The 15,733-nt window shown below is 46.9% G+C and overlaps 2 protein-coding genes across 9 annotated transcripts in view; one reads left to right on the forward strand and one right to left on the reverse strand.

Annotated features, from left to right (window-relative positions):
• LOC105492833 (thyroglobulin) overlaps positions 1–15,733 on the reverse strand; it is a 273,233-nt gene that overhangs the window by 83,107 nt on the left and 174,393 nt on the right. The window lies entirely within an intron of this gene.
• The window catches only part of LOC105492831 (Src like adaptor), a 66,193-nt gene that overhangs the window by 47,346 nt on the left and 3,114 nt on the right, over positions 1–15,733 (forward strand). For all 7 annotated transcript variants that reach the window (XM_071067806.1, XM_071067807.1, XM_071067808.1 and 4 more), the window contains 5 exons: positions 4,536–4,635; positions 5,460–5,546; positions 7,517–7,620; positions 10,325–10,456; positions 15,444–15,576. In XM_071067806.1, the coding sequence (XP_070923907.1) occupies positions 4,536–4,635; positions 5,460–5,546; positions 7,517–7,620; positions 10,325–10,456; positions 15,444–15,576 (556 nt within the window). The remainder of the gene's footprint in view (positions 1–4,535; positions 4,636–5,459; positions 5,547–7,516; positions 7,621–10,324; positions 10,457–15,443; positions 15,577–15,733) is intronic.

A 15,733-nucleotide genomic window follows, 5' to 3' on the forward strand; every position in this document is an offset into this window, starting at 1 on the left:
CACCGTGACCCGCAGAACTTGGTAGACTTTCTACCCGGCCCAGCTCTGTGTGATTGGGTAGTTGCATGTATAATCCTGTGTGTGTGTGTGTGTGTGGCCTGAAGAAGACACTAAAAGTCAGGCCTGCTTTGACCCCTCAAGAGACCATGAGTTTAGGCATGACTCCAGGGCATGCAAAACAAGAGGCTACAATTCCTGGGCTGTACAGCTCCCTACCCACCAGCTGCCCTGAGCTGCTCATGCTAACCCTGAAGACTCAGCTGGAGTCTGCCTTTGTCTCCCCTGTTAAGGGTCAAGTGTGGGCTGAGGAAAGCTTGGAGATTAAGTGACAAGGAGAGCTGTGTGGCTCTGTGAAGGACCCCGGGCTTCGAAATCTTCATGCTTTTCCCTAGATATGTGACTAAAACTCTCCCAGCTTTGGCTTCTTCACCCTTAAATGATCACGTATTTTCTGTAGGGCTGTGCAGGGCACTGGAAGTGACAAATGACTAGTTTTACTAGACAGTTACAAGTGGGAGTGACTGAGAATGTTCTTAGTATTTAAAAAGAAATGGTCATGCAGCACCAAGGAACGACAATTTACAAAAGGGTCTCTCCTCTCTTGACTAAGTCCCGTAAGGCCTGCCTGGGTCCCTCCCCTTTGTGAATTCGTTTCCTGTTTTATGCTTTTGTACATTTTGTTCAACCTGACATTCTTAAGTTGAGCTATCAGCAAATATTTGGTCCTTTGAATTTCACCTTCTGTTCTCACCAAGTGGAGTTCATTTTTAGAGAGTAAGCAATTTTCAAGTTTACACTACTAGTTTGCAAATTTTAGAAAGTTATTGGCTAACACTGGTCTCGAGTTGTGGTCTGGTGACCCTGCTCTCCATGAAAATAATATTACCTTCCACTTACTAAGGCAGGCCCTGATATGCAATACATCATGAATCCTTCACTCAATCCTATGAGGCATATTTTGGCATTTTCCCTTTTTATTCATGAAGAAATCAAGCTCAGATTAGTTAAAAATAAATCTCCCCCCAAATTGCACCACTATGTAGTGGGGGAGGCGGGATGTTAGCCAGTTCTGATTGATTTCAAAGCCCCATTTTCTCTCCCCAAAATTCTCTCTGGGTTTCTTCTTTCATGCGCAGTGCTTATGTCTTCATTTAATTTGTTTCCTTATGTTAGGTCTGCAATAATTCCACTGACTTCCTCAGCTGTCCTCTTCTCTGCCTCACTCAGTTATCTCTGCTTGAATTCAAACGCTGAGCTCTCCATAAAGCTAAGGAGTTCTGGGAGTAGATGATAATATGTTTCACCTTTACCAACAAACTTAAATTTCCTACATTGCATTTATTTTTCTGTAGCAACCAAAGCTCAGGGAAGACTTTGAAGGGATCCTGGCACCAGGCCTTGCTTAGAATGGCCACCCTGCCCCACAGAAGTACAAGTCAAACTGTAATACCTTCCCAGTGACTCTGTCCCGTTTGGCTAATGGTCATGATAAAGAGAGGTGAAATCTCTTGCAAAGGATCAGGCACAGGTTATCTGACCCTTAAGCAAGAGCCCAGATGCAAAGTTTCCTCAGTGATGTTTAAGTGCCATAGCTATCAAAACATCACTATTACGGAAATTCCACAGGAAACTTAACTTTGTTATTGTGAAATTGAAACTCTCCAACCCTTTAAGCCTGCCTTTCCCTCATTGGAACGGTGGTTTTTATAATGGGATTTTGCTTTTGTTTTTGTTTCTGTTGGTTTTTGTTTTTAATGTTAGGAAAGACAATTGTTCTGTTCCACAGTCTTAATCTTGAATTTGACATTAAACCTCAAACCCCTCTGTAGACACACCATCTACCTCAAGGTTCTATTGTTGTCACAGAGGACACACTCTGTGCCTCTCCATTTCAACATGTTTTTCACAAGGGGCTGGTTCCACAATGGCCACCTACCCAGCTGCCTCCCACAAATCAGGTTTCCTTCTGCCTGGATCTGCTTTAAAACTGCAGCTTGACAGCTGTATTTAAGGGACACTGCAGCACAGGGACCGCTCTGCACATTCAGTAAGACTGCTTTGAGCATCCTTTATAAAACAGGTGTGGCACAGGCTACAGACACAGAAGACACCGGTATTCTGCCCTCCTGGAACTCACAGCCAGGGGTGGGGAGAGATGGGCATTCCCCTGACAGTCACACAAATGGGAAAATGCAACCTGGGGTAACCGCTTCAGAGGAAAATCTTAGGGGCCAAGAGGAAGAATTAGTACAGCAGGAAGGCTGGGCCTCCTCAGGAGCCTCTGCAGAGGTGAGTTTAGAGTTAACACAGGTGGGAGGGGTGAGGGAGGGAAGAGCAGGGTGTGTTCCAGGCAGAGGGAACAGCCTGTGCGGAGGCTCTGAGAACCAGGGCACCTGGCAAGTTGGAGAAAGGCCTATCACATGTAGCCGAGGCAGCAGAGTACCACAGTAATATACAGCCCTTTCATATGTGGCGGCCATTAGTCCAGGAAGATGGATTTCCATCTTGAAGGTGCTTTTCAACCTCTCATTTTCTAGACTAGGAAACCCAGGCCCAAGAGAAGAAGGAGGCGTTCCACTCAGTGAGTGGCAAAGTCAGACTCAGCTTCTGGGCAGATTTGCCAGGAAGTCAAACAAATCATATGCCTGAGACCCCCTTGTTGGTACAGCACCTTCCTGGGATCTGTCCCTCATTTTGTACTTGCAATTGTGTATTTTTTCTCAAAGAGGACTGCCAAATTTGCATAAACTTTATGCCCCACTGAACGTGAACTTGCCCTTTGTGAGACCTTGGGACTTCTGGCTTCAAACTTAACACAACTGTAACGCTGCCCCTACTTACTGGGGTGAAGTCAAAGCGACACAGGGAAGAATCCCTTTTTTGAATTCAGCAAAGCAGAATGTGAGGGAGCTGCTCCCACAGGCTTGGGGAAGATCTGCAGCGGGACAGGTCAGTGGTCTGGCTGGGCCGGCCCTTTTACATCCCGACATAACTGTTTCTCAAAAGCCCTGACCCCTTTCCAAGACTTAGAAAGCCACTAAATAACACTCTTGGTTTCTGTCTCACATCCAGAAACTCTTGCTTTTACATGGCTTATTGTCAGAGACTCAGCTTCCCCAAATGAACAATACATTCGACTGCACTGTTCCACCATGATCACTGGCTTCTAATTCATTTATCAATTGATAAGCATAACCTTCACTCAAAACCTCACTCATCTTTCTCACTGATTCTACTCTTTAATCTCCCTTTAGACTTAGTCTGCCCGAGAGGCTTATGACTTAGAGGCTGCAAGACATATGAGTTGTAAGAGGCAGGATCTGGGGTTATGTGGATCCTAGGAAGTGGCTTGTTTGGGCCACGGAGCCCACAAGCCTGAGTGTTGGGATTTCTCCAGATCTTCTTGGGGTGAGCGAACCAGAGAACAGTTCCTCCCATGACTATTTATGTATCCTGTAGAACGTGAGCTCCATGAGAGCAGCAAGAATGGGCTTGCTTTGCTCACCTATGCTGACTCACGACAGGTGCTCAGTAAGTAGCTGCCGAATGAATGAACAGATGATGTTACCCAGAATTTTAAGTTCAAAGTCCCAGCCAGCAGGTGGAGTGATGAAAGTCACAGCAAATAATAACTGCATTTGCTGATATGGAAGACATCTTATTATTTCCCCCCAAAATGTATTCAAATATTACCCTGCATCTAATGCATCTGAATTACGTCAGATCACTAAGGATAGAAGCAGATGTATCACTTAGTGTCAAAAAGCAAAATCACTGTCTCTCCTCTACGGTCAGGAGCCAGACAGCCCTCTTTCCTTCTCAAAACTTCATCAGAATTCCTTTCAATACACTATCAGGAAAAGTACTAAATTTTTCTTCCACCACCCCCACCCTCAACAAATGTCCCTATTAAATAAATGCCCAGCGTGGGGCCTTATGTTCTGCAAGAAGTAAGTATTTTCTTTAACCTCAGAGTTACCACCTCATGGTCCTAATGTGTCCTCAGAACTCATTTTTCCTGACACCCTTTCCCCGAAAATGTCACAGATATAACAACTCTGGGTCTCAGAGTGGACACCCGAGGCTTTGGTAATGAGAAGGGGTGTTGTTATAGCAACTTAGGGGAATGTATGTGGTGTAACATACTCTCATCTCCTCTCCTAAGGACCCTGGAATGAGGTATTGTTAGTCCCATTTTAAAGACGGAGAGAGTGAGGCTAGTAGACTCAGAACAGGGCCTGAAACCAGCCCCTGTGACTCATCTCACAGCCTCTGGATTCCATTTCTCAGACGGGAACATCAGGGCCAAGGAAGGCTTAAGAATAGGAGTATGTCACTGATCCTCAGGGCTCGTACGCACACCCTGCAGAGCCATGTCTGAAGAGAGGACCTTGCTGTAAATTGGTGGTTCAAAACAAGAAAGGTATCTCCTGCTGGAAAATCTCATCTTCATACCCTCCCTCCCAAGGCTACCTTTAAGCTCCTTGTGAATAAAAAGCAACCTGCCTCCTTCCCCCTTGCCTTTGTTTCCCCAGGACTTGATAGCGACTTCCTTGCCGTGCTGAGTGACTACCCATCTCCTGACATCAGTCCCCCGATATTCCGCCGAGGGGAGAAACTGCGTGTGATTTCTGAGTGAGTCAGCTCTCCAAAACTTGTGCAATCTTCAAAATAGGATAAACTTGGTTTGGGTGAAAAGTATTTGATTTTTAGCTAGACTGGTGTAGGTCCACATGAGTCCTGGTCCCATTACGAGGTGAGAAATTTGACCCATACTGCAACCCTCCTCTTTAATGTGGCCAGTGCTCTAGAACCTTCCACAGCTCTCCACTGCCTGGTAGATCAAATTTAAATTCCTTAACTTGACTTTTGAGATCTTTTATGATCCAACCTCTTCTCATATTCTTCTCATCTCCCAGCACATGTGCAGTGTTGATGCTATGTAGGAATGAAGACTGGGAAGGCAGCCCCGGGGCCTGGAAATCCTTTGGATGAGAAATATAAAAGATTTGCCTTCTCTCCTCTTAACCTCTGCAGTCTGATTCAATATGGGCTATAGAACACAACAGGAGTTCTGAGCCCCTTTTATTTAGATCTTCATTGATGCAGATAATTGAAACTATATTTGGTTATACTGCAGAGTATAAATCAATATAGTAAAGATTTATTTTTAAAAAGCCTCCAACAGTTGGGAACATTAACTGCTAAACCCTGAAAAGCAGCTATTTCGAGCACACGGGAGGGTTTCCCAGTTGGCTTGCAATGGAGGGCTATCCACTGGACACATATACTTTAAAAAGGAGATTTTCAGATGATGGAATTTGGGTTAACGTGGCCAGTGACAGATCTTAAAAGAGGAATGTTCCAACCTGTCCTGGGTCAAATCTGATTACTCTGTTCATTCATCCTTTGGTTTTGCTATTCACTTATCTCTGTGTTCTCTGTTCTTGTTCTCACAGTGAAGGGGGCTGGTGGAAAGCTATTTCTCTTAGCACTGGTCGAGAGAGTTACATCCCTGGAATATGTGTGGCCAGAGTTTACCATGGGTGAGTACGTTTCTCAAATGGCATCAATTAAGCATGAGGCTTATGCTGCTGACTCATAAGGTGGAACAAAGTTTCCAGCATTCATAGTGGAAAGGAAGGCACTGGGTCAAGAAGAGATATTCCTGCTCCCAACCCAGTCAGTAAGGAAAGGAGCAACCTTGAGCTAATTTATCTCTTCTGCTCTCTGGGACTCAACTTCTCCCTCAGTAAAATGAAGGAAGTTGGACCTTTCAGCTCTAACATGGTCTTCCTGGCACAGAGTGGTAAACAGCTGGGAAATGTTATCGGAGGGCACAGCACAGTGCAGAGACTAGAAGTCAGTGTGTCCAGGTTCAAATCCTGCCTCTGTCACTTACTGGCTGTGTGCCAGTGAACAAGCTTTTTATGCATCAGTTCCCTTTCCTCACCTGTCAAGTAGAGATCATAACATAGAACGACAGGGATAATAATATATGACAATATGATCAAAATGTAGGGCTGTTAGGAGAATAAGATATAATGATACATGTATAGTCCTTGGAGCAATGCCAAGCGTTACAGTAAGCACTCGATAAATATTAGCTATATTCTAATCAAATGCCTATCCAGAAACACACAGAATCCTTACTGCCAAAAATGCTTATGTGCCTTCCTTGAAAAATGGGTAAGACGAACAAGATAAATCTTAGGAAAGTAGGCTCAACCGATGAGAAAATAAGCACCCTGCTTTCTCCTGTAGTCGTGCCTATGAGGCCTCTGCAGCCTCCTGGGTGGCTTTGGAGTCCTGCACACCTGGGCACAAATCTTTGCTTCCCTCCTTCCATGTGAGGGTCTTGGAAAAGTCGCTTCACCTCCTGGAGTTACGTTATCCTCATCTGTCAAGTTACCGAGGCCAGAAGTTGGCAAAGAAATGCACAGCATATTGGAAATGGAAAAGAAAGGAGGCAGCCACTGATAAACACTAAGTTACTTCTTCACATCCAGAGGAGGACTCTACGTGCCACACGCTCATCTTGCAAAACAGAGATAACCACCTGAATCCTTTGAAGACTGGAATTCTGCAAGTTTTAGTATTCATGATCTTAAAACTGAATATCAGATGCCATTTCCATGCTTAGGATGATGAAGGTGAACAAAAGTGGAGCAGGAGCTGCCATGCGAGTCACGTTCTGAAAGAGATGGGAATCACATGACTCTTCTACATCAGTTGCTCGCCCTGGAGCTGTTCATTCATTAGCAAGCACCCATCAACGCCTTCATGCTGAAGATATGGGGCTGCAGCTGGTGGGAGCTGGGGGTAGTGAAGACCCAGGAGGAGTGACATAATTATGACCCTATGAGGCTACCAATCTAATAGAGGTGATCACATCCCTTAACATATCAAATAGGAAGAGCAGGGCTGGGCACAGTGGCTCACGCCTATAATCCCAGCACTTTGGAAGTCTGAGGCGGGTAGATGGCTTTGAGGTCAAGAGTTCAAGACTAGCCCAGCCAACATGGTGAATCCCCATTTCTAATAAAAATACAAAAAATAGCCAGATGTGGTGGTGCATGCCTGTAATCCCAGCTACTTGGGAGGCTGAGGCAGAAGAATCACTTGAACCTGGAAGGTAGAGGATGCAGTGAGCCAAGATCACACCACTGTTCTCTAGCCTGGGTGACAGAGCAGGACTCCATTAAAACACACACACACACACACACACAAATAAAAGGAAGAGCAGCAGTGAAGTATGGTGGTTATGGAATTGGATGTCCCAGAAAAATGCATTCTAATTTTAACTCTATCAACTGCTGACATGGTATCTTGAGCAAATTACTTAATCACTGGAACCCTTAGTATTCTTGTCTGTGAAAGAGAGATAATGCTACCTGTCTTAGCGGGTGGAGATGAGGATTAGCTTTCAAGTGCTTAGTATGGTGGGAGGCCCATTCCCGCCTTTCCTGGGGGAGGGCTTGTTCCGGATCCTAACGGCTGTCTTCCTCCTTTCCAGCTGGCTGTTTGAGGGTCTGGGCAGAGACAAGGCCGAGGAGCTGCTGCAGCTGCCAGACACAAAGGTCGGCTCCTTCATGATCAGGGAGAGTGAGACCAAGAAAGGTGAGTGGCCCCCAACTCATCTTTCCCCGTCTGGGGCAGACAAGCATGTTTTGTTCCCGGCTGACTCATTATACGGCTTCACTTTCCTTCCTCCTACGTCCATGCAAATGGATCCGATGTAGTTAAGCTCCCTGCAGCCCACACGCTGCTGGGGAGGCCAGTGGAGAAGCAAGGAGACTAGAGACAGGCAGTGGGGAGCCGGCTGGGCACGGCCACGGGCCTGGCCAACATCAGGCCTGATGGCTCCTGTTGGAAATTTTTCCAGCAACTGAGAACAAAACTGAATGCAGTGTGTAGGCAGATGCTGGGCAGATAGAACATAGCCTTTGGTACAAGCCTGGTCTGTGCTGTCAAGCTCTGTGACTGATTTGTCTGAACTCAGTGTTCTCATCTGTGAAATGGAGAGAACACCCCTCCCTTGTAAGGTTGGAGTGAAATTCAAATGTAATAATGTTTGTGTTGCTCTGGCTGCACAGAGTCCCGATGTCAGTTTCTTCTGTGCTCTGTAACTAAGTCAGACAGCTCAGAGAATCAGATGTGTTCTCACACACAGTCACCATCCTCTCTAGCATTACAATTTCCTTGCATCATATGCATTAAGTACCTCAGTAAAAACATAAATAGAGTGAGCTCTTTGTCACGATTCAAAGCAAGGGTCCCAAGTTCCAATTTTAGCCTTACAAATTACTAAGTTACCACTTCTCTCTCTAAGCCTCGGCCCCCTGATCTAGACCATGAGATTCACAGTAGGAGAGTACCGTGTTTATTCCCAAATACTTCACAGCTAGGATTTTCCCAGACTAAATAATAATAATAGCTTTTTTAAAATTCAGAAGGTATCTTCAAGTTCTTGGCTTGCTTCTTGTACATTCAGTATCAAATAAGAGAAAACACACTATCTGAGAGTACTTTCCACGCACCTAATAAGTGCCAAAGCCACCTGGTGCTAGAGTCCTTCACCAAAATGGGCACCAGCCTTGCTTTCAGAAAGCAGGGACCCCATATACATGATTTAAAAAAATCCAAGATCAACTTTTCTCTATAAAAACCAAACATGCTGGGGGACAGAAAGATCAATGCAAAAGCAAAACATCCTGTGCCTGTCCTAGAGGTCCCCGGAGGCAGGATGGCCCGACTCAGAAAGAAACTTCTAAACTGGCCTGGCCAAACGGAGGAAGAACCCAGGGTGGGTGCCGCAGCTCATCTAAAAATAAAGATGTCCTCAGGCAGATGTGCCGTCGTGCTGGAGCTGGGTGGGTGTGGCAGGCCCACCGTGGGTATGCAAAGCTCTGACAATGTTTTACTTGCTACCCTCGGTCTGCTTACCACACTCCCAGTTCCGCTGACCTTACGGGAAGGCTCACGCTGGGTTGACTCATGGCAGGCCTGGAGCACTGTGAGGGATGTGCTGAGGATAAGGTTCACACCCCAGAGTGGCATTCCCAAGCCCCATGCCTCTGGCCATATCTCACAGGGGCTCTAGGCCTCTGTTTTCCCGTCTTTAAAATAATTGGGGGCAATACCTCCTATGATCTTTCTGAGAATTAACAGAGATTTCTTGGCCATTGCTTAGCCCTGCCCAGCAGAGATAGCAAAGAATCAATCAGCTCCCTTTCTCCTCTGTCTCTTGGGTGTTTTCTACTCCTGGAACCCCAGAAGATAGAGCAAGAGAGGACCCTGAAACATGGCCTACATCCAATTCTCTCATTTTGCACTTGGGGAAATCGAGGCACATGCCCGCGGCTCTACTCTTACCAACCCATACCACGTCATTGCTCTAACGAGGCTCAAAGAGCAATAACCCGCCTTTCACGTGGTTCTTACGGATACCCAGAAAGATGACTCAACTGCTCCAAATTTCTGAGAAGACTAAGCATAAGTCAGAGAGAGTACAGACAAAGAAACAGGGGGCATAACTGCAAGGACCTGTTCAAATGTGTGCTGTGGCAGCGCTGGTGGGACAGGGGCTGAAAAACAGTAGGGATGACATCTTGGAGTGTACTCGGGAAGGAATCAAAAACCACCACAGATCCTGGAGCTCCAAGTTGCAACCACACTACAGTCATTCCATTTGGCCTTAGGATGTGGAAGCACCCCAGTGTGTTTGCCTCAAAAAGCAAAGAGGACGAGGCCGGGCACGGTAGCTCAGGCCTGTAATCCCAGCACTTTGGGAGGCCGAGGTGGGTGGATCACTTGAGTCCAGGAGTTCAAGACCAGCCTGGGCAATGTAGCAAAACCCCATCTCTACAAAAAATACAAAAATTAGCCGGGCATAGTGGCGCATGCCTGTAGTCCCAGCTACTCCAGAGGCTGAGGTGGGAGGATCCCTTGAGCCCAGGAGATGGCGGTTGCAGTGAGCTGAGATTGCGCCACTGCACTCCAGTCTGGGTGACAGAGCAAGACCCAGACTCAAAAAAAAAAAAAAAAAACAACAGACAAGAGGATGAAACCTGTGCTCCTAAAAACCTGTAAGGACCATATGATGAACACATCTGGTTTGACATAATAATACACTCCTGCAGTCTAACAGGAAGCAACATCTAAACAGAGAAGGGTCTAGTGGAAGGAAGGGCTGCGTCCTAGCATCACTGTTGTATCCCAAGGGTGGGCAGGTATCCCTGCCTCAGTGGTGGTGGGCTGGTTAGCTGCGTGCCTTGGGGTGAGGACAGGTGGAATCCACTGACTTTTCCTCCACCTCCTGCAGGGTTTTACTCACTGTCGGTGAGACACAGGCAGGTAAAGCATTACCGCATTTTCCGCCTGCCCAACAACTGGTACTACATTTCCCCGAGGCTCACCTTCCAGTGCCTGGAGGACCTGGTGAACCACTATTCTGGTAAGAGACATTCAATCTGGAGCGACTGTGATGGTGGAACCCCTCTTAGCTAATTGCTCTGCAGCACTATCTGTCTGGAATGCAGAGGGGTCGCCAATAAATGCAGTGATTTACTCTTGCTTTCTGCCCATGCTGCCTTCGTGATATGCTCTCTTGTTAATTCAGACTGTAAATTTCAGACTGAAACAGATTGCTTGCGCATGCTGCCTTAATAAGCAAAATGCAGCTAATCTCAAATTTGCCCTCTCTTGACCTGTGCATTCAACAAGTTAGGGTGTGCCTAGATTCACAACTGCAACCAGCTTGCACATCCTTAAGTGGGCCATACATATTCCAGCCTCTGGGGCTCTGTTCTAGAGTGCCACTCATTCTCCCTTTTCTGCTTGTCAAAATCCTCATTGGCCTTCAAGGCCAACACGAATCGCCTCTGCGATGAAGCTGTAGGAGTTAGCAGTGGCTGCCTGTCTTCGCTGTGCTCAGAGCATGCCAAGGGTTTCTTTCCCAGCATTCCGATCATGCTCCCGCGTGGCCTGGTTAATTGTGTGCTAGGCTGTGTTCCTCAACAGGCTCCTAAAGACTAGGAATTACATTTAACTCATTTTTGTGCCCGTCACAGACCCAGGAGAGAGTTCTGAATTCTCCCAGGCTGATAAGATGGGGAGCATCCACTGAGATAAAGGAAGCATCATGTGGTGTTGGTGGCTGGAAGAGTGTAGGATACTGCCACAGAGAGAAAGTTGAGTTACACTGTGAAAGGCCCAAACATCAGCTCAGGAGTCAGAACTTTACCCTACAGAAAAGGGAGAAATTGTGAACAGTTGGCTAAATGCTAAATTTCCAAAAACCAGCTCTGGAAGCTCTGTTTCTATCCCAGATCCACTCAGTGTTAGCTGGGCAGCCTGAGGCTGGCTGTTTGTGTCTTACTTTCTTCATCTGTGCCAGGCAGACACGAATAGTTCCCCCTCCCAAGGACACCATGAGGGTCCACAGAGTCAGTTCATGGAAAGTGGGGAGGGTGCCTGGCTCATAACCATGAGCTTCCATTAAATACCAGCCACTTTTACCCAGCGGAACATCAGCGTCCTTCCCACTTACTCGCATATTGCATGGAGGAAAGGAAGAGGTTGCTTTTGCTTTGACAGCATCTTCTCCCTTCTGGGTTCAGGATACTTGACCTCACATGCTTGGGGCAACTTTTTTGGCATTCTCTTGTATATGTGGTCTTGAACTGAGCAAGCAACGTGCATTTCAAGTAGAAACAGGTCCACAGGACTTTGGTTATCACAGCTGGCCCATGAGAAGCAGCAGGGCATGAAGCAGAAATGGCTGCTCAGGAGAGGGAGGTCCAAGCTCAGATCTGCGCCTTGTGAGGCCTTGGGCAAAGTCAGCCACCCCTCAGAACCTGGGGTCCCCATTTATGGGAGGTGAGTGAATACAGTCTCCTAGCAGGTGACTGAATAAATATTAAACACGATCGTTCATGTAGCGTGTTCCGCATAGCCTACCAAAGAGCAGATGCAAAATAAATAACACATATTACTTGTGATATCTGAAAACTGAACAGCCAGGTAAAACCGAAAGAGGAAGGGAGTCCTGGAAACAGCCAACTTATATTGGTTGTAAGAAAAGGTTGGTTGTGGTATTTGGCTTTTAATAACAACCATCGGAGGGGGTGTGGAGACCATAAGTTTTGCATAGACAAAAGCAAACATGAGAAGGATGCTGTCCTAGCAAAGCTTCTAGGGACCATGAGGCCATGAGGCTACCAGGCTACCCAAATCTACTCGCCGCTGCTTAACCATGGGGGATATCTCACCCCAGTGCAGCACTGGCGTCTTCCCACAGTATGTTCCTGGTCATCGAACCACTCAATGGATTACAGTCATCTGTTCACCTCTGTGAATAACTGAAAAGGTGTAAAAACCCGAAGTGCTTCCTATGCCCCATTGAGAATCCCCAAGTGGAAGCCACATGGCCACTTTTATCTCCACTGGATTCATTCTAAAGACATGGGCTGGGCACGGTGGCTCACGCCTGTAATTCCAGGACTTTGGGAGGCTGAGGTGGGCGGATCGCCCGAGGTCAGGAGTTTGAGGCTAGTCTGACCAACATGGTGAAACCCCGTCTCTGCTAAAAATACAAAAATTAGCCACGTGTGGTTGCAGGCACCTGTAATCCCAACTATTCGGAAGGCTGAGGCAGGAAAATCGCTTGAACCCGGGAGGCAGAGGTTGCAGTGAGCCAAGATTGCGCCACTGCACTCCAGTCTGGGCAACAGAGCAAGACTCTGTCTCACAGAAAAAAAAAAAAAAAAAAAAAAGACACAGAATGAGAGGAATTGTGCACCAGGGGTTTGAATAGACATCTAACAAGAGGTTGCTTATAATTTTTATCATGATGCCTTTAGGCAAATTACTTGGCATCTTGGAGGTTCAGTTTTTTCATTTGCAACATGGGGATTAAAATGCAATAATCTTCACAGGATTGCTGCTAGTCCAATTGAAAAAAAAAAAAAGATGCATGTGAAAAATGTGGCACCTAAAGTACACCATGCACGGTGGTTACTGGGAGAACAGAGTGCGTGGGGCATAAATGAATTCTAAAATATGGCTGGGAAAGTCAAGGGCTAGGGACCTTAAGGGTCTAGGAACCCTTGAATATAGAGGTGTTGGACCCTAAAGGTGCAGAGGAATGTGCATTCTGATGAGCCATGTAGACATGGGTGAAATAGACCAGCGTGTCTGAACCCAAGGGACAGCTGGAGGATGTCTTTCTTCTCTATTTAAGAGGCAATGAGTTGCTTTTACAATGAGTCAATAAGATTGATTTTGGTCACATTTCTATGGCCCTGAGTAAGTTACTTCACCTTGGGATGCTCAGTTTTTCCCTCCCCCAAATGGGTATAAAAACACTGATGGCCCGTGTGGTGGCTCACGCCTGTAATCTCAGCACTTCGGGAGGGCGAGGTGGGTGGATCACGAGGTCAGGAGATTGAAACCATCCCGGCCAATGTGGTGAAACCCCGTCTCTACTAAAAATAGAAAAAGTTAGCCAGGCATGGTGGCATGTGCCTGTAATCCCAGCTACTTGGGAGGCTGAGGCAGGAGAATCGCTTGAATATGGGAGGCGGAGGTTGCAATGAGCCAAGATTGCGCCATTGCACTCCAGCCTGGCGACAGAGCAAGACTCCGTCTGTAAAAAAATAAATAAATAAATAAAATAAAATAAAATAAAATAAAATAAAATAAAATAAAATAAAAAACAATACTGACCACACAAGTTGATCAAGGCCTCAATGAGATCCAGGGGCTGAGGCTAGCTCAGTGCTGGGCTCATATTATGTGCTTATGAGTGGTGGTTCTTTTGCTCTTTGTCAAAATGTATTTTTCACGCTGAGTATTAACCTGTCTAAGGAAGGACACTCACGGAGTGTCCCCTGCCTGTGCTGCACACTGCAGCTGATCTCTCCAGCCTCTGCATCTGGCTTCATCTTCCTCGCCTCATAACCTGGGAGGTCGTTTCCATTTCCAACCCATGACAGGTCATTATTTTAGATTTCCATCCAATTAAATCTCCCCCTAAATTCATGGTCTCACCTCCCATTTCTCCAAGGGCACCTGTGTGGGTGGACATTGGAGTTCACAGTTGAAGTCAGACTGAAAACCATGTAACAGGGTCTTCCTGGCCTGCCTGCCCTGTGACAGGCTGCGTGTGCTTCTTCCGCTACAAATTCCTTTTGTTCTTTGGCAAGGACGCCCCAGAGAGCACTCCATAAATCAGATGGGAAGTGGGGCCTGTCAGAGGGGTGACATTTACGCCCCACGCACTCTGCTCTCCCAGTAACCACCGTGCATGGTGTACTTTAGGTGCCACATTTTTCACATGCAAACCTGGTGGTGGATTGGCTCTGAGGCCAGGGGTGGCTTAGTCCTGCTGGAGGCCAGTGGCACCTCACCCCCTTGGCCACATCATCTCCCCCCGGGGCACAGAAGCACTGGGGTTTTCAGCCTGAACAAGACTACACAGAATTTCCTCAACCTCTAAGATGGCTGAGTACAGCAGAATCAAGTCTTTCTCATGATAACATGGGCTAGGGAGAAGCCTTCCAAGAGAAAGAAGCTACCTTGTAATGTACCTGGAAAGACGGGGGACCCTGAGAGTCAGACGTTTTACAGAGAGATTTTCATACAAGGGAAAAAAGAAACAGGTTTATTTAATTTTTATTCTTTTTGTGCATGAGCCTCTAGAGTGAAAGAGAGATTATTTTCATTCTTTGTCTGCATTCTCTCTTTGCCCTCTTTATCTTTGTTTTCTCTTCCCTCCCTTCCTGTGTCTTCTACTTTTTGTGCTATTTTCACCTCCTCCTCTTCCTCCTTCTCCCTCTCACCTTTGCTTTTCCTCCTCGCCCTCTTTCATTCCTCCTCTGCTCCCTCCCCCCTTTCCTTCCTTCTTTCATTGTTTCTTTTATCTTTCCTCCTAGAGGTGTATTTAGTCCACCTGTGCCATTCTAAATGCACAATTGTGGGGATCAGTATTGTACGCAGCCCCATTCTCACACCCTGTGAGGTCAATGGATTGGGCCTTCGTGGGAAACCCTGGAAGTCTGCGGCCTCTGCAGGCACTCACTTGTTCCCTCATTTCTTTCATTCTGCAGTTGAGGAAAGGAAAGTTCAGAGAAGTTCCTGGTAATTTACGATCCGGGTAAAGCTAAAATTCAAATTCAAGCTTGGTTGATACTGGATCTTAAACCTCTCTCTCTGCCCGTGCCCGGCTAAGTGCAGAGGATACCAGGGCACGCTTACATTTCTCAAACAGTTGGGCACACGGCTTTCAGCACTGCCACTACCTACCATGCCCCTTTGAAATCTCAGGTCCAGTTTCCCATGGCAACAGCCAGGGAGCTGCAGTGGTGGGTGTCTCAGGCCCGAACCCCACACTGGCTGAGGCATATCCAGGGTCCCTGACCGGCTGTCTGCTTCCTCCTCAGAGGTGGCTGATGGCCTGTGCTGTGTGCTCACCACACCCTGCCTGACACAAAGCACGGCTGCCCCAGCAGTGAGGGCCTCCAACTCACCTGTCACCTTGCGTCAGAAGACCGTGGACTGGAGGAGAATGTCCAGGTGAGTATGGTGTGTGTGTGTGTGTGTGTGTGTGTGTGTGCGCATGCAAGTGCTCCGTGAACATGTGAGCACAAAACAGTATGTGTGCCTAGTACATGAAAACCATGGCCAGGGTCATCTAGCCCTGCTGAGACTAGAGGGTGAGCATCCCACACAA

The sequence above is a fragment of the Macaca nemestrina genome, chromosome 8 (genome assembly GCF_043159975.1).
Source record: "Macaca nemestrina isolate mMacNem1 chromosome 8, mMacNem.hap1, whole genome shotgun sequence".
In the NCBI taxonomy this organism is placed as follows: Eukaryota; Metazoa; Chordata; class Mammalia; order Primates; family Cercopithecidae; genus Macaca; species Macaca nemestrina.